Consider the following 22,441-nt stretch of genomic DNA (forward strand, 5'->3'; position numbering starts at 1 on the left):
ATGGGAACAAAAGAAAATATTCTGTATGGTGCAAAGGAGGCTTCAGTGACCTTCATAAATGCTCCCATCACATGCTAGCGAGTCTTCAGAGAGGGGCGGCATACAAATCTAATAAATTATTATTATTAATTATTATTATTATTATTATTAACTCAGCTGCTGAACCTAAAGTTTTACATGGATTAAAACAGAGCCAGAAGCAGGGGGGGGGGGAGAGAGAGACTTCTGGCATGGTTCCACATAAAGCCTGGTTTGAACTGTGTCATAACAGACAAAACTATTCCACAAAAGGTTATGTTTGTCTGAATCCATGTTGAAATGATTAACGTTTTGGCCACCTTCCTCACTTATCACTGAAGAAGCTTCCCAAACATTTCCTATAAATGCAGAGGCTTTCAAGCAGTTACGCTTCACATGATCGTTCCTGCTAAGACCATCTGAGTTTATTCATCCAAAACATCATGAGGACCATTTTTATGCTTTGGGCCCTGTTCCTCTTTCTCTGCCAGGCTGTTCCAGGTGAGAAACAAAGACTCAACCAGGATGGGGCAAACAGGTCAGAATTTTAGTCTAGCTTCTTCTGTCCGCCAGTCATAAAATAAGCATTAGGAATATTGCTTCTAATTTATTCACCTATCAGGGGTAGGCAAAGTTGGCTCTTCTATGACATGTGGACTTCAACTCCCAGAATTCCTAAGCTAGCATGATTGGCTCAGGAATTCTGGGAGTTTAAGTCCACAAGTCATAAGAGAGCCAATTTTGCCTACTCCTCCCCTAGATTAATCACTCCGTAGCTGTGCTGCAGAAAATAAGGTAAATTCCTCATTCATTCTTTCTTGCCATCCACTGGTTTTGCAGCCTGGATATGGTTTGGAATGACAAACAGTAGGTAGACATAGCAGAGGTATATGTGTTGAAATTGTACTTTTATTCAATACTAATAATGGTGGTGGGCTTTCTTATTTTATTAGTTTCAGTTACAGGAGGTGTTAGGTCAGTTGCTTGGTTAATTGCACTAGGTTTCACTCATGACAAAGGAAATTGGGGGAAGGTAAGAATACAGAAATCAGTTCATTGGTCCTTGAATTCACAAAGAACATATAATGGAAGTGAAACCAAATAGATTTGTCCTTGCTTTTCACCCTCTCTGCTATAAATATGTGGGACAGCTGATGCTAAAAGACAATTGAGAGAAAGAAAGATTAAATGGAACAAATCTATCAATTGCTATGAAGGAAGAATTCTGTATCCCCATCTCTCTTGCTGCATTCAGGAATATCCATGGGGGACAAGATCAATGCAATCAACATAGTGGCTGTGACTGTATGATTAAACTCTGTGTTCAATGTCACTGTAACTGAGTCCATCTACTTTACAGCTAGTCATTTTTGGTCAGTGCCTAATTGTCCCATTCTGTCATCTTTCCAAGCAATGGAGAGAGCTGGGTCTTCTTTGCATAATGTGTCCAAAGTAAGATAATTTGAGTCTGGTCCTTTGTGCTTCAAAGGGAAACTGTGAGGTGATTTCTTCAAAGATCCATATATGTGTTTGTTTGTTTGTTTGTTTGTTTGTTTGTTTGTTTGTTTGTTTGTTTGTTTGGTTGGTTGGTTGGCTGGCTGGCTGGCTGGCTGGCTGGCTGGCTGGCTGGCTGGCTGGCTGGCTGGCTGGCTGGCTGGCTGGCTGGCTGGCTGGCTGGCTGGCTGGCTGGTTTATTGGACTTCTATGTCGCCCCTCTCCAAGGTTGTTAACAATATTCTCAGGAATCTTCTTCAACAGCTAAATTCAAAGATAGCAATACTCTTCCCGTTTTGCTTGTTTAAAGTCCAACTTTCACTTCTATAGAGTGTCACAGGGAATGCCATTAGCAGTCGAGTGTATTTTATATAAGGGTTGTATAAGTGTTAAGTTTGGTTTCTGCACCAATACCAGCACAATCTAGGAGCAATCATTTCCCCCTGTTTTCTTGCAAGTTTCCTTTCCAGACTAACTGAAAACCTTTTTTCTTTTAATAGCAAAGGGGGACCTTTATGACAGTTTGGTGTGCCGCAACAATCACGGGCGTTGCAGGAGAATTTGTTTCCACCACGAACAGGTGATTGGCACTTGTACAAATGGCCGGCAACGCTGCTGCAAGGGAACTACATGAGGTTGGGGAATTACAAGGAAGCAGAGGGAACAATGACTAAAAGCACCTGGAATATTGAAGAAGCTAAAGATTGCCTGTGAAATGTGACTGCATTATAGTGGGCACGTCCAATGAAACAGGAAACGCATGGCTGTTTGCTACCATGAATTGAACTGTCAGTGGATATTTTGAAATCTAGCCACTGCTTCTGAATGGCTGTACTTCTTTATCTTTGTAGAGAATGGGATAGGGAAAAAATTTGTGCCATCTTGACTTTCCACACAATTTTTAATCAGAATCTAGAACCAGCAGGTGGCAGCATTCACCCAGTTTATTTTAGCCATCTGAAAATTGTTCAAAATTGTAATGGGAGGTTAAGCCTCTATGTTCAGCTAAAACTATCGAAGGCGATATCTTTAATAAAAGTCAAAAGCATTAATCAGAATGAACAATATTGTAAAGCGGAAAGGTGTGGGGTGTGGGTGTGTTGCCTTCAAGGTTGATTGAAGCCCTGCTGTATTACTTTTGTCACACATACAAAACACCTTAAAAAGTGTGGAGCTTCAAAGACATGATTCCATCATGCCCCCCCTTTGACAGCCATGGTCTGCACCTTCTTTCCATTCTCCGGCCTAACTACTCTAAACTGTGTACTCTAGATTTTCTACTTTTAAATTGTCTGTTCTGGGGGAGTGGAGAAGAGAGGCTTTGTCACGACAACAATTATTCCTACTGCAATATCATTCAACGATATCTTTCAACCATACAATTTTATGCAACAGTTGCTTCAGGGTTGGGTTCTACTTACCTTCCCCACCGGTTCACATAACAATGTTTGGTGTGCACACAATCTCCTTGTTCACGTGCCCAAGCATGTCCCCTTGTGCAATTTTGCTTCTGGGCATGCTCAGTAACTGGAATCAGCCTGAAACATAGCTGAGGAGCTGATCAGATGTGCTTTGGGCAAAGAAATAAAGGTCAGCATAAACCCCGGGGGCAGATGGGAGGCCCTTTTTCAAGCAGCAGAACAGGAAAAGTCTTTCAAACAGTAAAAAATTCATATTTTTTTTAAAAGATGGCGGCATGCACGGATAGACACCGGCCAATCCAGTTCAGTGATGTCGCCAGCGGGTCACTACCAGTTTGGGTGATCCGGGCTGAACTGGGAGGAATCCACCTCTGAAATCTCTTTAGTAATCAAATGATGTTGTATACGTGATTGAAATTGGCTAATCTTTTTCTGGCCTTAGAAACTAAATTGAATTGGCTCTGGTTAGTCTTCCTTGGAATATCAACACTGGGAAGTTTTTAAAAGAAAATTGTCCCTGAAGAAGGCAATAGCAAGTTCATTCCTATACGTAGGCAGCGTAATTACATAAGCTGGCCCATCAAATCACCACATGAGTGAAAGGTATTTTTTGAAAAGACATTATTCACCCCATCCCTTTGATGGTGAGTAAGTAGATGAGGTGGCTGAATGGTTAAGGCAAGGGACTACTAATCCATTGTGCTTTGCAGGCATGGGCTTGTATCCCATCCTTGTCAGATTTGGGTATGCTCATTGGGGATATTCATTATTCTGTGGCTGCTTTTCTTTTACTCCCGTATTGAGATAGGACTGGTAAAAACCACAAGTGTTGGACTTTGGAGCTGAGCAGAAGTCTAACAATCCAAGTTACAATCTTTGCAGATAAACACAGGCAACATAGTTGGTTTCTGTGGCTATTTATTGATTTTGATTTATTTCCCAATGTTTACATACTGTACTTCCAAATTTTTTTTAAAAACCTGGATGTTTCCTATTTACTGAAAAGCAAGGTTTCGCTGTGCACAATATTGCTTAAGAGCCCAGTCCGTAACGTGAAGTTGCTCTATGGTGAACTCAGGTTCAAGGTTCCAACCAGCCAGGACTTTTCCCATCTCATTTCATTTACAGAGGAACTGTGTTGGAAGAAATATCCAGGTCCTGGTCCAAGCTGGGAGAAAGGCACTGGAGACAAAATGCAGGCTGGAGCTGATTAGAAAGACGGTCCATTTATTGATGAAGCAGAACCACATGAGTTCTGGGCAGCTGACCACATGGAGTTGAAAGTGGGTGGGGAGGTATTTATACCTTCTCTTTGGCTTTGAACTTGAGCTTCCTGTTCTTGTGCAAGAATATGTGTTTTATTGGCTGTTGTAAGGGTCATGGCTGGTTCTCTAGGCTGCCTAAACTACGTTTGGTTGAAGTTTGTAGGGTAATGCAATGAAGCTTTTCTTACAATTGGAGAAAGAAAAATGAGAGGAGAAAACCAAACAGGTGTTAATATCTGGGATAGGGAGTCATGCTGTACATAGAGACCAGAACCCAATTTTGTGCATCTTTAATGTCACTTCCTAGCCCATGCGATATGAATGCTGTGTGAGGAATTGGGTATAGCAATAACAATAGCATTTACCATAGATTTATATACCACTTCACAGTGCTTTATGGCCCTCTCTAAGTGGTTTACAGAGAGTAAGCATATTGCTCCCAAAAATCTGGGTCCCAATTTTACTGACCTTGGAAGGATGTAAGGCTGAATCAACTTTGAGTCTACTGAAATTCAATCTACCAAATTGCTGTAAGCAAAAGTAGCTTGCAGTACTGCACTCTAACTACTGCACCATCAAGGCTCTTTATATGTGTAAATGTAATTTACACATGTGCAATCTAATGAAAAGGGTATATGTGTAAATGTGTAATCTAATGAAAAGAAGGACTAGGAGCAACATGGTAGTACTGTTCCAATATTTGAGGGGCTCCTACAAAGAAGTCAAACTAATTTCCAAAGCACCAAAAAGCAAGACAAGAAACAACAGAAACTAACCAAGGGGAGAAACAATATATAACTAAGAAGAACTTTCCTAACAGTGAGAGCAATTAACCAATAGGATAGCTTGCCTTCAGAAGTTGTGAGTGATCTATCACTGAAGACTTTCAAAAAGAAACTGGGCAATCATTTGTCTGAAATGATAACGGTCTCTTGTTCAAGCAGTGTGTTAGACTAAAGACATCCAAAGTCTTTATTACTCTATGTTCTATGACTATAAGACTTTATCCAACAACAGATATGGATGATGAGACTGTAGTCTAGTTATTTCTGCAGTTATAAAATATTCACCAAAGGTCTTTCCCCAATCTGATCACCAACCCATACTAATGCAGCCTCTTCTGAGACCATTCAATCAATGTTCAAAACATGACCACAAGAGGATGGGATCCACTTCGTACCAATTGTCAATAGACTGACACAGAAATAGCTCCTCCCTTCCAGTCCAGGTCACTATCTTCCAAGGCCATTCTACTTTGGGCAGTAGTACAAAGTGTGTAATCCAGTCTCTGGCTGAGAAGTCTGACTCAGCCTGAACACCAATTGATCCAGTGCACAGGTGGGTTCCTCCCGTTTCAAGGCACTGGTGACATCATGATGACATCACCAAACCGAGGGCGCCACCATCTTTTTTAAAAAAAAAGTTTTTGTTTTGTTTTGTTTTGTTTCTTTGCATGCACAGAAACTGAGTTTCTGTCACTAAGGATGTGTCACCATCTTGGTTTGGGCTTTGTTTGGGGGGGGTGTTAAAAAAAATTGGCACTGTGCATGCCCGTGTGTGCAAAGTGCATGCAGACATGAGGTATGGGGGGAAGCGAACCAGCAGCAAGATAAGTTAGAACCCACCCCTGGTCCAGTGAATGGAGATTAAAGCAAAATAAAACCTGCTCTCTATACTCTTTCATTATTCAATACCCTGTGTCAGTCAAGTGTGGATATACCATTTTTTGAAAATAGATTTAGCAGTCTTACAGAACAATGCTAAATCTGTGTCCAGTAGGTGTTGTGGTTCAGCCTGAGCCATATCAAAGACCAGCTGCGTCTCTGCTGGCTCCATGCCTGGGGGAGTCTGAGAGCGGAGGGGAGAGTTCTGTACAGCCGGACAGTGGAGCCAGCAGTCAAGAAAGTGAAGATGAAGCAAGGCCTGGGAGCCCTGGGGAAGGGCTATCTCAAGCAAGTAGCTTTGATTCTCTGGATTCCCTGGAGTCCCTGGATGACGAAGCACAAGCTATCATTAGTATGCGGCAGAGACGCATAGCTCAAAGGAGAAATCAACTGCATAGATATTATTAGCGTTGAATGAGGAGCACCTGGGGGTTGGGTGTGGTCCTCATTAGCAGGGAAGGGTTTATAAGGCATGAGAAGCATTTCAGCAGCCTGGAGTGTTATCAAAGAGGCGTTGATGTTATCTGCATTTTCTCTCAGCATTTTTGTTCCTTGCTCGTGGCCCAGCAGTCTTGAAGACCGGTGGGAGGTTTGGGTCTGTTAGCTCAACAGCCTTGTTTGTCATTAAGGATCCTGTTTTTCTGTATGAACAATTGCTTTTGTGTTTCTTTTGGAGTTCCAGTGTTTTCCTGACTTGTAAAGACATTTTCTGTTGGTTTCTTTGCTTTTTACCATTATAAAACTGTGTTTGGATTCAACCGGTGTGTCTGGCATATCTTTTTGAGTTGGTCATAGCTTCCGGAGTGACCCAGAGAAGAACAATAGGAAACCAAGAATTGGCCATGACTGTGAATTCTGTGTAGACTTGCAGGTTTCTTTGGGATAGAGTATACCTGCTATACCAGTTCTGGTATAGCATGTATACCCTATCCCAACAGTCTACAGCACTAATCTCCATCCAGAGGGATGGGATATCAATTGATAACCACGCCCCTTTGAGCATACTTACAAAGTGCATGCATTAAAAATGTGAAATTTGACAAATGTCATTACTTGATGCCAGCAATCAACACTTGCCTCCTTCCCATGCCTATTCTCATTTCCCTTACTCGTAACATCCTATTCCATGTTAAGGATATTGGTTGGTGACTATTTTCTCATCCATTGGTGGTGTTTTGTGAGTGAGGGAAGAAATGAACTTGGAGAATTCATCAATACCTGTACTTAGCACACCTTCAAATAAGGTGCTCTGCAAATAAGGAGAGCAATATGGCAGAATAGGAAATGCTGGTGGAAGCAATAAATGTTCTGATGATATAATTTTTTGCTTGGAAAAGGACAGATGGTTGGAATTTAAAAATTCAGCCATTGTCTCTTTTAAACATTCCAATAAAAACATCTAATTTGGTCTCAAGGAGCAATTTTCACTGCTGAAGTCTGAACAACATTGCAATTTGTTTTTGTTAGTTGCAAAGTCAACATGTGTCCAACCCATCGTGACCCCATGGACAACATTCCTCCAGGCCTTCCTGTCCTCTACCATCCTCTGAAGTCTATTTAAGCTCACATCTGCTGCTTCAGTAACATTGCAATAGGACCAATTAATACTCATTGCAAATACAGTCTCAAGGATTACGACTCACCTAAGATAGAGTTGCATTCATGACTGGTTTCCCACTTCTACAGCTTAGTATCAAAAGTGGTGTAACGACTCATATACTGAGCTATAAATCTAGCCACTTGGCTCACGTTCTTACCCTAAAGTAAATAACTGCTGATCCATCTCCTCCTTTCTCCCTATCTGCAACATGGGATTAACTATGCTGGTTTATCATAGAGAAGATATAGGAGAGAGATACATCCAAGGCATGTACAGTGGTACCTCTGCCTAAGAATGTCTCTACTTATGAACTTTTCTAGATAAGAACCAGGTGTTCAAGATTTTTTTTCCTCTTCTCAAGAACCATTTTCACTTACAAACCCGAGCCTCCAAAACTGTAACAGGAAGAAGCCTCCATGGGGCCTCTCCAGGAATCTCCTGGGAGGAAACAGGGCCAGAAAAGGTGGGGAGAAGCCTCCGTGGGGCCTTTCTAGGAATCTCCTGAAAGGAAACAGGGCTTCCACCCTCCCTGTAGTTTCCCCAATCGCACACATTATTTGCTTTTACATTGATTTCTATAGGAAAAATTGCTTCTTCTTACAAACATTTCTACTTAAGAACCTGGTCACAGAACGAATTAGGTTCGTAAGTAGAGGTACCACTGTATATGCATTCTTAACTTGCAAAAGACACAAAGAACACTAGAAGATGTTGAGAAGATAATGCTCTACTTCATTCATTCATTCATTCATTTTTGTCAAACAAGTATAAGATTACAGTAAAAATATAAACATGTATACAGTGAACCCTCGAGTTTCGCGTGTTCAAGTATCGCGAAAGGGCTATTTCGCGAGTTTTCAACCAGGAAGTAAACTCCACCATCTGCGCATGCGTGCCCTTCCACGCATGCATAGATGGTGGAGTTTCCCCGCCGGGCAGAGGCTTCCCTGGGTCTTCCCCCTCTTGCCCCCGTAAGACCCCAGCGGCGGCGCGAGCAACGGCGTGGGCGGGCGGGCGGCACGCGCTTGGGGACATCCCAGCTCCGCTCCCCAGCTGGGGAAAGCGCGCGCGTTTGGGGACTCCCTAGATCCGCTCCCCAGCTGGGGAGCGGATCTAGGGAGTCCCCAAACGCGCGCGCACCCCAGGCGCGAGCAACGGGGTGGGCGGGCGAAGGGCGGGCGGCAGTGGAAGCAAAAACACCATCTGCGCACGCGCAGATGGTGTTTTTACTTCCGCACCGCTACTTCGCTAAAAATCGATCATCGTGTGGGGTCCTGGAACGGAACCCTCGCGATGATCGAGGGTTCACTGTACATGAAATGGATATGTATACATGGGAACAGGGGTGGATGTGGGGGAACACAGTGGGGTAGCGAAAATGGAGCTCCACCCCAGAGCACCCAATTTGCACTAAAAGATGTTGAAAGAAAATACAGGGCATCCTGCATAAGCCACGCCCACAGTGTGGTGGTAAAGCGTTTGGTAGCCCTTCACTGTATGGGAACATTAGGAAAGGGATAGTAGCAGTGATGGGCTACCAAACTTTTTACTACCACACTGTGGGCGTGGCTTATGCATTTTGTTTCAACATCTTCCAGTGCAAATTAGGTGTTCTGGGGTGGAGCTCCATTTTTGCTACCCCACTGCGTTCCCCTCCCTGCCGTATGGGCAGTAGCCCACCCCTTATTATCTACTATATAAAGTGCATGTACACACACGCACGCACGGCTCTTCTAAAATTATACACATTCAACCTCATTTACTGTGATAGGAAAAACATACCCAGAGCCCAGAAGGAAAAAAAGGGGGGGTGGAATTTAAATTTTTCGGTACAGTAGTACCTCTAGATACGAGCTGCTCCACATGCGAGTATTCCAAGTTACGAGCCACGACAGGAGCGAAATTTCTGTTCGACACCCGAGCTCAAATTCAGGATACGAGCCAAGCTTCCACTAGGTGGCGCAAGAATCCTTGCTTCTGGTTATCTCGGCGGGGGGAAAACAAAGTCTAAAGGCATTCGTTCGAGATCCGAGTTGATCCGACATACGAGCTCGGTTCTGGAATGAATTAAACTCGTATCTAGAGCTACTACTGTACTGTGTACCTGACCAAAATTTTGCTACCGGTACTGCATACCTGACCGTACCTGTAGCAGCCCACCACTGGATGGTAGGCATGTCATTCTACCTATGACCACAGATACAGACCTCCAGGAAAGCAATTGTACTATCAAGTGGATGTTAGGAGACACCCTTACAAATCAGCCTGCTTGATTTCTTCAACCAGAAGATAAGAGCCATGCTCGACCAGACCAAACGTCTCATAGTCTGCCTTCTATTCTCCCATTGTTAAAATATATGTTTTTGGGAAGCTCCCAAGAGGGACATGAGATCAGTAGTATGGCAAACTTACAGATTCTTGCTTAGCTTAGTTTGGAATCATTTTGTGGTCCTCTTGGCCAGCATTTAGCTGAAGCATTATTAAAGTGCCCCTGTGCTGTCCTCATTCTGATCTATTCTTTTCATTGGCCAGCGCTCTCTCCCTCAGGAGTTTGGCAGAGCAAAAGAGAAAGAATGAATGACGCTAGTCACAGAGCCAGCCACCATTACGACATGCTGGGATCGGACCAAGGTCAGCAGTAAAGATAAGCCTCGTGCTGGAAAACAAGGAACTACTGAAAAAGCAACTTTTGAGATTTTTCATCTGAAGTCAGTGATATTCTGCAGAACAGGAAGTTATTGCCAAAGTAACCAAATCTCCAGCTTGTTTCCTCTAGCTGTGCTAACATTTCCTTAAGAACAGACTTCTATATGTGCAGGCAACATCAACTTTTCCCATGGAGGGGGATGCACACATGATGCCGTGGGATTTCAGTGCTGCAAACAAATAATGCCTTCATTAAATGCAAGGTGAGGGAGATGAGAGAAAAATGAGATGCTAGATTTGCATCTGGGTTCAGTTTATTATAACTGAAGTTATAATAAACTGAACCCACTGCAACAACATCGCCAAAAAGGCTTCTAGAATTGTCAACCTGATCCTACGCAGCTTCTGCTCCAGCAATCTCACACTCCTCACCAGAGCTTAAAAAACTTTCGCCAGACCCATCCTCGAATACAGCTCATCTGTCTGGAACCCATACCACATTTCGGACATCAACACCCTCGAAAATGTCCAAAGATACTTCACCAGAAGAGCCCTTCACTCCACCACTCGAAACATAATGCCCTATGAAACTAAACTTACAATCCTGGGTCTAGAAAGCCTAGAACTACGGCACCTTAAACATGATCTAAGTATTGCCCATAAGATCATATGCTGCAACATCCTGCCTGTCAACAACTACTTCAGCTTCAACCGCAATAACACAAGAGCACACAATAGGTTCAAACTTAATATCAATCGCTCCAAACTTGACTGTAAAAAATATGACTTTAGCAATCGAGTTGTCGAAGCGTGGAACTCATTACCGGACTCCTTGGTGTCAACCCCCAACACCCAACATTTTTCCCTTAGACTATCCATGATTGACCTCACCAGGTTCCTAAGAGGTCAGTAAGGGGCGAGCATAAGTGCACTAGTGTGCCTTCCATCCCCTGTCCAATTGTCTCTCCTATATTTTATATATCTTTTCTCCCATTCATATATCCTTTCTTCTACTCTTCATTGACATATTCTATTCTCATATCTTTTCTTCTATCCTTTCCCTGATATTTACTGCTACATGTTTTTATTCTCTCTAACTTTCAATTTGTATTGGACTAACTAACTAACTAACTGACTAAAATAAACAAACAAACAAACAAACAAACAAACAAATAAATAAATAAATAAATAATTTGTTGAACTTTTGGATTGGAGGACTGCCGAGGGCCCAGATAATCGCCTTCATCCAAGGACCATTGTACTTATACTTAATGGAGTTTTTTTTTTAAGACAACTGAACTTCCTTAGTTTTCTTTCCTTAAAAATATTTTGCTTCTTATCTAAGAAGCTTTTTCAGTTCTGAAGAGGAATTTCTGAAAAACTGAAGAAGCTGAGGAAGCTTCTTGAATGAGAAGCAAAACATTTTTAAGGGAAAAGCCCAAGAAAGGCCAGTTGCCTTCTGAAAAACACCTTTAGGATAATCATGACCTGGGTAATTGAGAATCTCCATAACCATACTGGACTTGCAGTAGCTCAGTATGAATTTGAACATAGAATTCCTTTCTAGTTTGCGCAAAGCTCCAACTTTTCACTCTTCACCGGGTGTCGTCAATGCTGGAGTTGCATACTGCTCTTTGGGCCCTCTACTGAGGCTCCCGGTCCCATCACTGGCTGGCCCTGCTGCTCACCCTCCCCTCCCATCCATGTTGGCCACACCCATCCAGTTTTTGTGGCTCCCGGTGGGGGTTTTTTTTCTGTGGGAAGTGGGTCAAATGTCTCTGGAGGTTTAAGGTTGCAGACTCCTGCTTTAGACAAAACTCTCCAATGGAGAGAAATTAGAAAATCTAATTTTCCAGTATAATTCTTCTATCCGAGGCAAGACTGCAAGATACAATTTTCTGCCAACCGTAGAGCAATTATAGTGTCTGACACGGATTGGTTCAAAAGAAATCAACCACTAAAGTCAAAGAACTCTTGTCAAAAATAGATCACTGGTCACTGATGAAACTACCTGCATTTTCCACTAGGTGCCACTATTTACACAATATGAATCCAAATGCAGACAGGAATTTCTGGCTAGGGGTGAAGAACCAAAGGATTGCCTAAACTGAAGCACCCTCCATTTCGCATCAGGGAGAAGTGGTGACAAGCATAGATGTCAATAAACTGAAGGCAGCAGAAGATTGATAGCATCTCAGTATGAAAATAAATGAGGAAAGAATGAATGGCTGGAGTCTGTCTTTGCTAACTCAAAAGACTATCTGAATCTATTTCATTTATTTTTATTTTATTTATTTATTTGTTTGTTTGTTTGTTTGTTTGTTTATTTACTTATTTTGTCCAATACACAATGAAGGTTATAGAGGATATACTCGTAGTAAAATATATCAGAGAAAGAATAGAAGAGATATAGGAATAAAATATAGGAATAAAGATATAGGATATAGGAATAAGATATAGGAATAAAATATATCAATGAAAGAATAGAGAAAGGATATAGGAATACAAGAAAAGATATAGGAGATATAGGAGAGACAGTAGGACAGGGGATGGAAGGCACACCAGTGCACTTATGTACGCCCCTTACTGACCTCTTAGGAATCTGGAGAGGTCAACCGTTGATAGTATAAGGGTAAAATGTTGGGGGTTAGGGGATGACACTAGAGAGTAATGAGTTCCACGCTTCGACAACTCGATTACTAAAGTCGTATTTTTACAGTCAAGTCTGGAGCGGTTAATATTTTGAATCTGTTGTGTGCTCTTGTGTTGTTGTGGTTGAAGCTGAAGTAGTCATTGACAGGCAGGACGTTACAGCATATGATCTTGTAAGCAATACTTAAATCATGTTTAAGGTGTCGTAATTCTAAGCTTTCTAGACCCAGGATTGTAAGTCTAGTTTCGTAGGGTATTCTGTTTCAAGTGGAGGAGTGAAGGGCTCTTCTGGTGAAGTATCTTTGGACAGTATTTCATAAATCACTGTGCATCACTCACGGGCTACCAGGATGTAATAAAAATAGGCATCATAGGTTTTTGATAGCAAGTTTTCAGCACTGTGAGATAGATCATCTTTACCCACAAGGTCTATACATGTATTCAAATTCTTTGCTCAGCCATGAAACTGGGTTACTTAGGGATGTTCGTCATCAGCAAAATGTATCCCTCAGAGTTAAGGAGACCATAAAATGTAGAGGCAAACAATTAATGTGACACTTTTAGAAAATAAAAACTTGACATAAATGCAAATAATACTCATATTATCTGGTATGTTATAGTTGTTTTAAAGAGAGTGGTGAGCATGCTTTAGATCTTTCTTAGCCATGAGCTCAAACCAGTTATGTTTTTTCCAAAATATTTTAATTTAGTTATTTATAAAATTTCCACTGAGAAGTAATCGATGCATAGCACTTCAGTTGGGCTTGCTGTTTTAACTTTTTGAGTTGTTTCTTTGAATGATGCAAGATTTTTTTTTTATTTCTAGCAACCAATCCTTTAAGAAATTTTTATTTATAAGGGTACTAATTCTACAATGAAATTGGATATTAAATTTATGTTAGGGTTACCAAACTATATCAAAGATAAATTTTGAGAAGTAATTCTTCTGCAAATTAATGAATTGAGGTGTCACCTCTTACTGGAATCTTAATAGATTATCTATCCTGAGGAGGACAGTTACAAATTATTCTCTATCTCTTGCAAACTGGTAAAGAGGCCAGAGAAAATGCTAAATACAATTTGATCGCATATTGTGGAAGGAGGAAATCTTTTATATATTGTGTTGACTGCCATCATAGCTGTAGCTATCTCTTCCCTCTAAACATGGGAATGAAAACATGTCATTTTAGGGCCTTCTCAAGTTGAAAAAGGGCTATACTTAATGGATTAAAGGGGATTGCTATATGACAGATAGAATGCTATATGATGACACCCTCAACTAAGTGATTAATGGTGGGTTTGATTTAAAAAAAAATACTGTTCTGGGATGTATTAAGCCTTTTGAGAAGATTCTCTATGGCTGTAAGGCATCATAGGCAGGTCATTTGTATTGTCAAAGATGAGCAATTAATCTTCCTCACTGAGATACTGTGGTAATGACTCATCTCTTATCATTGTCATAGACGTCTGACATGTTGTTTGTTCTTTTCTAGAACTGACACCTACCAAGTATTTTAGCTACACCCAATTTTTTCCTTGTGTTTATATCATGCAGGTAGTCCATTGGGATGCCCATTTTACAGTATTTATTACCCTGCTTCTTGCACTATTTTAATCTCACCAGAAATAAGATTCCAGCATAAAATCTATGATCGTTGTCTGTTGACTCTCTAGGCCTCAACCAATGTACAGCCAAAAGCCTCTGTTCCCGAGGTCTAAAGTCCTTCAACCGACACACCCAATAGACCAGAAATTTCCAAGAACTAGTTATACACAAACTTCCTGCATCATTCATTATGTCAGTCCAAAACCTCCTTGACTTAACTTTCAGATCTATCAAACGTTTGCCAGGTTCTACCCCTTATTTATTTTAGACCAGGAGTCTCCAACCTTGACCACTTTAAGACTTGTGGACTTCAACTGCTGACTGAGGAATTCTGGGAGTTGAAGTCCACAAGTCTTAAAGTGACCAAGGTTGAAGACCCCGCTTTAGACAACATTCTTGGAATTATTTTTATTATTTTTTAAAGATCATTTTAAACTGCTGTTTTAACTTCAAACCTAAACAGACAAACTTGCATTTTATTGTTTTGCTTTCTTTCTTTTGAATGGAGTCCAATAAAACTATTAAAATTGGAAAGCTAAGACTACCATATTTCCAAAACGTTGGTAACCACTACATGGAAACAGAACATGCAAAAAATTCTATACTGCCACCTAATAGCTATGTAACTTTTTTGGGCCCAGATGTTCCCTTCATTGTTGCCACCTTCCACATTGTCAGATGTTGCTTTGACATCACAGCTAAAAGTCAACACTAGAAGGAATTCTGCTTTACTCAGAAGTAATATGCCTATTATGAGCTTCACTGTTTAGCAAATACTCAGAGTAAACCACTTGTTTTGATATGGCATTGGCTATGTATAGCCTGAAGGTGCAATGTGATATTTTGCAGAATACCTGATCAAACAAATTTGTCTTCTATTACTTCAAAAATTCAGGTGCCAAGATGAGCTATTTTGATAGAACATTTGGCATGTTTTCTTATTACATGAGCTTTTTTGACAATTGAACAGGTTGCTTTAGAAGTGGTCATAACAGTTTATCTCTTTGAAAAGGAACCTCTTAGGAATTCAGTTGTAAATCTTGCACTGTCAACTATAATCTTTAAAGTTCCTTACAATTCTATGGCTGCATTTTTCTAATCTAGGATTAAATAAACTATGGTTTTTGGTAGTTAACTCCATTGTCTCAATTTGTACAACACACCAAATACTGGAAACATGGGATTTGCCCAATGTTGGGTTAAAACACGGTTGTTCTCTTTGTGGTTCCCATCATGCAAACAAGTCATTTCATTCTTAACTTATAACACAAAGTTTATTTAATATAGAACTCCATGGGAAGCCATGCAAACTCTTAGAATTGAGTACTATAAAACTTTATGCTTATAATTTATTTTATGGAATATTATTAAGATATGAAGTAGCCTTCAACACATTCAACCAGTTATTTATTTATTTTATTTATTTATTTTATTTATTTATTTATTTTGTCCAATACATAATGAGGGTTTTAGTGGGTATATATCTATATACACGTAGTAAAACACATGATGAAGGTTATAGAGGAGATACTAATAGTAAAATATATCTAAGAAATAATAGAAAAGAAGATAAAGTAATAGAACATATCAATGAAAGAATAGAAGAAGAGATATAGGAATAGAAGAAAGGTATAGGAGATATAGGAGAGCAATAGGACAGGGGATGGAAGGCACTCTAGTGCACTTGTACTCGCCCCTTACTGACCTCTTAGGAATCTGGATAGGTCAACCGTAGATAATCTAAGGGTAAAGTGTTGGGGGTTTGGGGATGACACTATGGAGTCCGGTAATGAGTTCCACGCTTCGACAACTCGGTTACTGAAGTCATATTTTTTACAGTCAAGTTTGGAGCGGTTAATATTAAGTTTAAATCTGTTGTGTGCTCTTGTGTTGTTGTGGTTGAAGCTGAAGTAGTCGCCGACAGGCAGGACGTTGCAGCATATGATCTTGTGGGCAATACTTAGAGCTTGTTTAAGGCATCTTATTTCTAAACTTTCTAGGTCCAGGATTGAAAGTCTAGTCTCATAGGGTATTCTATTTCGAGTGGAGGAGTGAAGGGCTCTTCTGGTGAAGTATCTTTGGACATTTTCAAGGGTGTTAATGTCTGAGATGCGATATGGGTTCCAAACAGATGAGCTGTATTCGAGGATGGGTCTGGCAAAAGTTTTGTAAGCTCTGGTAAGTAGTGTGAGATTGCCAGAGCAGAAGCTACGTAGGATTAGGTTTACAACTCTTGAAGCCTTCTTGGCTATATTGTTGCAGTGGGCTTTGGCACTTAAATCTTTTGTTATTAGTATACCAAGGTCTTTAACCGAGTGGGGATTATCTGTGATAATTTGATTATTCAGTTTGTATTTGGAGTTCAGATTCTTCTTCCCAATGTGTAGGACAGAGGATTTGCTAGTTGAGATTTGGAGTTGCCATGTGTTAGACCACTCAGAAACAGCGTCAACAGCTTCTATTTGAACAACTTCTATTCTGCCTTGATTTCCAGTTACAGTACCTGACCCCTGAACCTCACAACCATCACCCCTGTTTTACAGTTACAGCAGCCTGCCTGGCTCCATGGCCAAGAAGGAACACAGATGTAAATTTGACACTGGGATGCATGGGAGGGGATGGGGCAGTGTAAGAGCAGGCCAGTAGAGAAATTATTTTCTGAATGGAAACTTATCAGCTTATTCCTGTCTAGGGCATTCAGTTATCAGCATTGCTATTTCAGTAAATAAGAGTGGAGCCTCCCCTGAATCCATGCCAGATTGTAAGGAACTGGATGGGGAGGGGGATAGGAGGTGGAAGACCATGAGGGCAGTGGGAAGGGGAGGTCTCTGCCGTCAGAAAACTGGGATTCCTGCCAGTATCCTGGAGGGTCATAAAGACAAGAGTCAGTTTTGACCTACTGGTTCTACTTCAGTCCCTGGGTTGAGCAGGGTGGGTGAAAAGCTACACGAGTGAAGATAAGAATGGGAAAGGGTAGCCAAACTCCCACGGCCTCTTTTGGCATCACTTTGTCATCCAGGAGATGACATGGACAAATGAGTCTGTGGGTAGCCTTATCAACAACACAGTATTACTGAGTACAAAGTCTAATTCAAGCACCTTTCTTAATGTGCCTCCCAAAACCGTGCAACAAAATTAAGCTTTGAGAGCTTAACCTTTTGTTAAGTTGGACGTGTTGTTTTAGTAATTTTTTTTGTTTTTAAAAAACTAACCGGTTTCTAAACTCGCAACATAATGTAAAAACCATTCTGCAATGAACTAAGAAAACAAATACATGTGTTTTACATTTAAATTCAGAGATCATTTGAAGAAAGCTTTTTTTGTCCCTCTTGAGTAGAATAGAATAACAGATTTGGAAGGGACCTTGGAGGTCTTCTAGTCCAACCTCCTGCTTATGCAGAAAATCCTATTCCATTTCAGATAAATGGTTATCCAATCCATCCTTAAAAACTTTCAGTGTTAGAGCATTTACATTTTCAAGAGACAAGTTGTTACACTGATTAATTGTTCTAACTGTCAGGAAATTTCTCCTTTGTTCTAGGTTGCTACTCTCCTTGATTAGTTTCTACCCGGGGGTGGGCAGCAGGCAGGATGGGGTGGAACACAGTTCCACCGTCGGAAATGAAGATGCGTGTGCAGCTCCAACTGATCGGCAGCTGTCACTTCCTGGATTACTGGGCTCGGCTCGGCTCTCCTTTTTCTTCCCTACTGCTGCTGTGCCTGCACTCCTTGCTTTTTTCCTCTTTCCTCCTTCCTGGCCTCGGACAAGCTTCCCTCTCTCCTGCCCGGCTCCACTCCAGCCTCACATGGGCCACCTCCTGCCCGCAGTGCAAGTAGAAGGCGTGGATGGAAGCGGTGCTGGCACCATTTATGCTTCTGGCAGCACCCGTTCACCTAGCTACGCAGCCTGAGGCGGGTGTGTGTGTGACCCAGGAAGGAGAACACGGGAAACGCGAAGCAAATTGTCATCCCACTGGTAAGGTTGTGAGTCAAGGACTTAAAAGTTCCCTTGAATAATGATGATCGTTCAAGCCACTCCCACCTGGTCACATGGCTGGAAAGCCACTCCTATCCAGTAACATGACCATTAAGCCACACCCACAAAATAAGCCACACCCGCAGTGTGGCAGTAAAAATTTTGGCTGCCCATTACTGTTTCCACCCATTGCTTCTTGTTCTGCCCTCAGGAGAACAAGTTGATTCCCTCTTAGAGAATAGTTTGGAGAATAAGACTCCCTCTTCTTTGTGGCAACCTCTGAGATATTGGAACACTGCTATCATATCTCCTCTACTCCTTCTTTTCATTAAATTAGACATATCAAATTCTAGCAACCATTCTGCATATGTTTTAACCTCTAATTCCCTAATCATCTTTGTTGCTCTTCTCAATAAAGGAGACATTTTATATAAAAATGAAATGCTGTAATTATATATATTTTAATAACCACAATGCACACAGTTCACCAGTCTCAATTATTACAGCTATAATTTGAATTAATGACATGAATATAACCACAGGTATATTATTAGGGTTGCAATTCTATATTTTACTTTTATTGTATTGTATTGCATTTATAAACCAGCTGACTCATTGCAACCCAAAGACCAGCTGGTGTGTGTGTGTACGTGCGAGTGCACATTTAGGTCTGTGCTGTGAGAAACGTTTAAATTTGGTTTCCACTTAACTACCCAAGCCTGAATCTCATTTTGTAGATACAGATGGAGTTGGGAGGGTAATATTTCCTTGACCCAACAAGTCTCATTTCTGAGTTGTCTTGAACGGTTTCCCCCAACACCACTATGTTTGCTCTGCAAAATACAGGAATTTTGGTGTCTCTCTTCATTGTAATGTATCCCTTTTCCTTATCTTCTTTCACTTTCCTGTTTTTCTTCCTATATGGTCACCCTTAAGCTGCACAAAGCACTCTCATTGGCTCCAACTAACACATTTCCTCTAGAGATGGATGAGTTCACTGATACGGCCACCGACAGGCAGTCTCAGGACAAAGTTCTAGTGATTCCTCCATCAACATCCCATTGACCACTGACACAGCCTTGAAGGAAATGGGTTATGGCCAAAGGCTACATCAATAGGAAAGCCACATGAATTAGGTCAAAGGTTTGGGAACTTAGAATAGCTCTGGAAAAAAAAAACAGGCCTTATTGAGTCTAATGCTCACATGTTCACAGCATGTACAAAGATACTTTGCAGATGGGAAATGTACCTTGCTGTATAGTGCTGTAGTCTCATAAATTTGAAATAGTATATGTGAATCTATATGCACACATTTATCTATCTATCTATCTATCTATCTATCTATCTATCTATCTATCTATCTATCTATCTACCTACCTACCTACCTACTGTTCTGTCTGGGCACTCTGGAAGTTATGACCAACCCAAAAAGATAAGCCAGACACACCGGTTGAATCCAAACACAGTTTTATAATGAGAAAGAGAAAAATAACCAACAGAAAATGTCCTTACAAGTCAGGAAAACACTGGAACTCCAAACAGATACACAAAGGCAATTGTCCATACAAAAACACAGGATTCTCGATGCCAAGATGAGGCTGTAGATAACAGACATACACCTCCCACGGGTCTTCAAGACTGCTGGGCCACGAGCCAGGAACAGGAACGCTGAGAGACAATGCAGATTACAGCAATTCCACTCAGATAACACTCCGCACTGTTGAAAGAGTTTGCCTGCCTTATAAACCCTTCCCTGCTAATGAGGACCATGCCCAAGCCCTGGTGTTCCTCATTCAACGCTGATAATATCTATTCAGTTGCTGCCTCCTTTGATCTATGCGTCTCTGTTGCATATCAATGACAGCTTGTGCCTCATCATCCAATGACTCTAGAGACTCCAAGCTACTTGCTGGAGAGAGCCCCTCCCCAGGGCTCCCAGGCCCCTCTACCTCGTCACATTCCTCTTTGCTCTCATCCTCCCCCGGGCACGGAGCCAGCAGAGACGGAGCTGGTCTTTCATCTGACTCAGGCTGAACCACAACACCTACCTACCCATCTATTTTATTTAGTCAAGTATGTATTGGTAGTATACAAAGATATAACAATGTTTATATTCATGATACTAGAAAGAGAGAAGCATTAGGACAGAGGATGGAAGGCCACACTGGTGCAATAATGTACCGTTTTCCTGTACTGAATGCTACCCGATGTATAGGCCAGTGATGGCAAACCTTTTTTTCCTCAGGTGGCAAAGGAGCATGTGTGTGCGCTATCACGCAGGCACGAGTGCCCACATTCATAATTCAATGCCTGGGGAGGGTGAAAACAGCTTCTCCCCCCCCCCCCCCGGAGGACCTCTGGAGGCCAGAAATTGCCTGTTTCCCAACTTCTGGTAGGCCCAGTAAGCTCGTGTTTTGCCTCCCCAGGCTCTAAAGGCTTCCCTGAAGCTGGGAGAGGGTAAAAACACCCTCCCCCATTTCCACAGAGGCTCTCTGGAAGCCAAAAACTTCCTCCCAGAGCCTCTGTGTGAGCCAAAAATCACCTGGCTGGCACACACATGGACGTTGGAGCTGAGCTAGGGCAACGGCTTGCGTGCCAGCAGATATGGCTCCGCGTGCCACCTCAGGCACCCATACCATAGGTTCACCATCACAGATATAGGCCAATTCCCAGAATTCTGGACGGGGAATTCTGTGAGAAGAAATTCACAAATCTGGAAGCTACCCTGCACACAAGCACATATGCGCACTGCATGATCGTTTGCAACAACTATGAATGGAAAATGAATCACAACTCTCACCCTGACCACTAGATGTCACTACTTACTAACCTGAAAGAAAATGATATCACAATACTGTACATGTAGCCCTTATTTTAACTTGCATTTGTTCAGTGATTGTTTGAAGTCACACCACCACTGGAAAAAAAAGTGACATGACCATTTTTCACACTTATAACCATTGCAACATCTCCATGGTCAGGTGGTCAAAATTTGCATGCTTGGCAGCTGGCATGCACTTATTATTATTTTTTATTATTATTTATTGGATTTGTATGCCGCCCCCTCCGCAGACTCGGGGCGGCTAACAACAATGATAAAAAACAGCATGTAAAAAACAGCACTTATGATGGTTGTGGTCATAGTTCCCTCTAAGCTGAGCAGTGAGCAATCGCTCACTTAAAAATCATCATCAACTCAGAGTTTTTCAAACCTGCCCAGAAGCCGAGAGGGAAAGAGTGAGAGGGAAGGAGAGAGAGAGAGAGGAAGAGAGAAAAACAGATAGAAAAAAGAGAGGAAGGAAAAGAGAAAGAAAAAGAATGGGAGTAAGGAAGAGAGAAAGAAAATCAAAATCTAGTTTGAAACTAGCTCAACTATTTAAGTGGCATTTTGATATTGATAGAGTTGCCCTATTATGAGCTCACTGTTATAGACACACAGTACAGTATTTTATTTTGAAATTCTCTGAGGCAAAACAGGGTGGGTTTTTTATTTGTTTGTTTGTTTGTTTGTTTGTTTATTATTTCTGTGCCGCCCAAAGGGACTGCCGCTCAGACACTATACTTTTCTGCCCACCTCCCCAAAAAATTAGAGGGAACACTGGTTGTGATATCTGGGAATCATATGATCCCTTTTGCATCCTGACAGAAAAAAAATCAACGAGGAAGCTAGATTCACTTAACAACCATAAAATGGGTCGAAACTCACTTAAGAACTGTCTACATAAGAAGAACATAAGAACAGCCCTGCTGAATCAGGCCAAAGCCCATCCAGTCCATCATTCCGTGTCACACAGTGGCCCACCAATTGTCCATGAGTATCTTGACCAGAAAGAGAAGGCAAAACCCTCCCTTTCCCCTGACCCCCAACAAATGGTACTCAAGGGAATCCTGCCTGCCTCAACCAACATAGAGGCGGCACATGGACATCCGTTTCAATAACCACCGATACACTTAGCAACAGAAATTGGGGGTTCAGTTGTGATCATATATCAAGGACTACCTATACACAGTAAAGGGCAGACATTCAAAGCCCTACTTGAATGCTTGGGAGGGGAGGAGGGGGCAGGTGCCCTTAGACGCTGGTACGCCCATTCTTCAA

General features: G+C 41.6%; 1 protein-coding gene across 1 annotated transcript; it reads left to right on the forward strand.

Annotated features, from left to right (window-relative positions):
• The first annotated feature begins 398 nt into the window (after positions 1 to 398).
• Positions 399 to 2,564, forward strand: LOC139157739 (beta-defensin 13-like). Its single transcript, XM_070734825.1, has 2 exons — positions 399 to 519; positions 2,013 to 2,564. The coding sequence occupies exons 1-2, from the start codon at positions 462 to 464 to the stop codon at positions 2,144 to 2,146; spliced, it is 192 nt and encodes a 63-aa protein (XP_070590926.1). The 5' UTR covers positions 399 to 461; the 3' UTR covers positions 2,147 to 2,564.
• Positions 2,565 to 22,441: the final 19,877 nt, after the last annotated feature.

This window comes from Erythrolamprus reginae, chromosome 1 (genome assembly GCF_031021105.1).
Source record: "Erythrolamprus reginae isolate rEryReg1 chromosome 1, rEryReg1.hap1, whole genome shotgun sequence".
NCBI classification, from domain to species: domain Eukaryota; kingdom Metazoa; phylum Chordata; class Lepidosauria; order Squamata; family Dipsadidae; genus Erythrolamprus; species Erythrolamprus reginae.

What these genes read in the sequence shown, in the direction of transcription:
- LOC139157739 (XM_070734825.1), top strand. Translation starts at nt 462, where the DNA reads ATGAGGACCATTTTTATGCTTTGGGCCCTGTTCCTCTTTCTCTGCCAG. An exon ending in TCTCTGCCAGGCTGTTCCAG is followed by an intron (nt 520 to 2,012) that starts GTGAGAAACAAA and finishes TTCTTTTAATAG; the next exon opens with CAAAGGGGGACCTTTATGAC.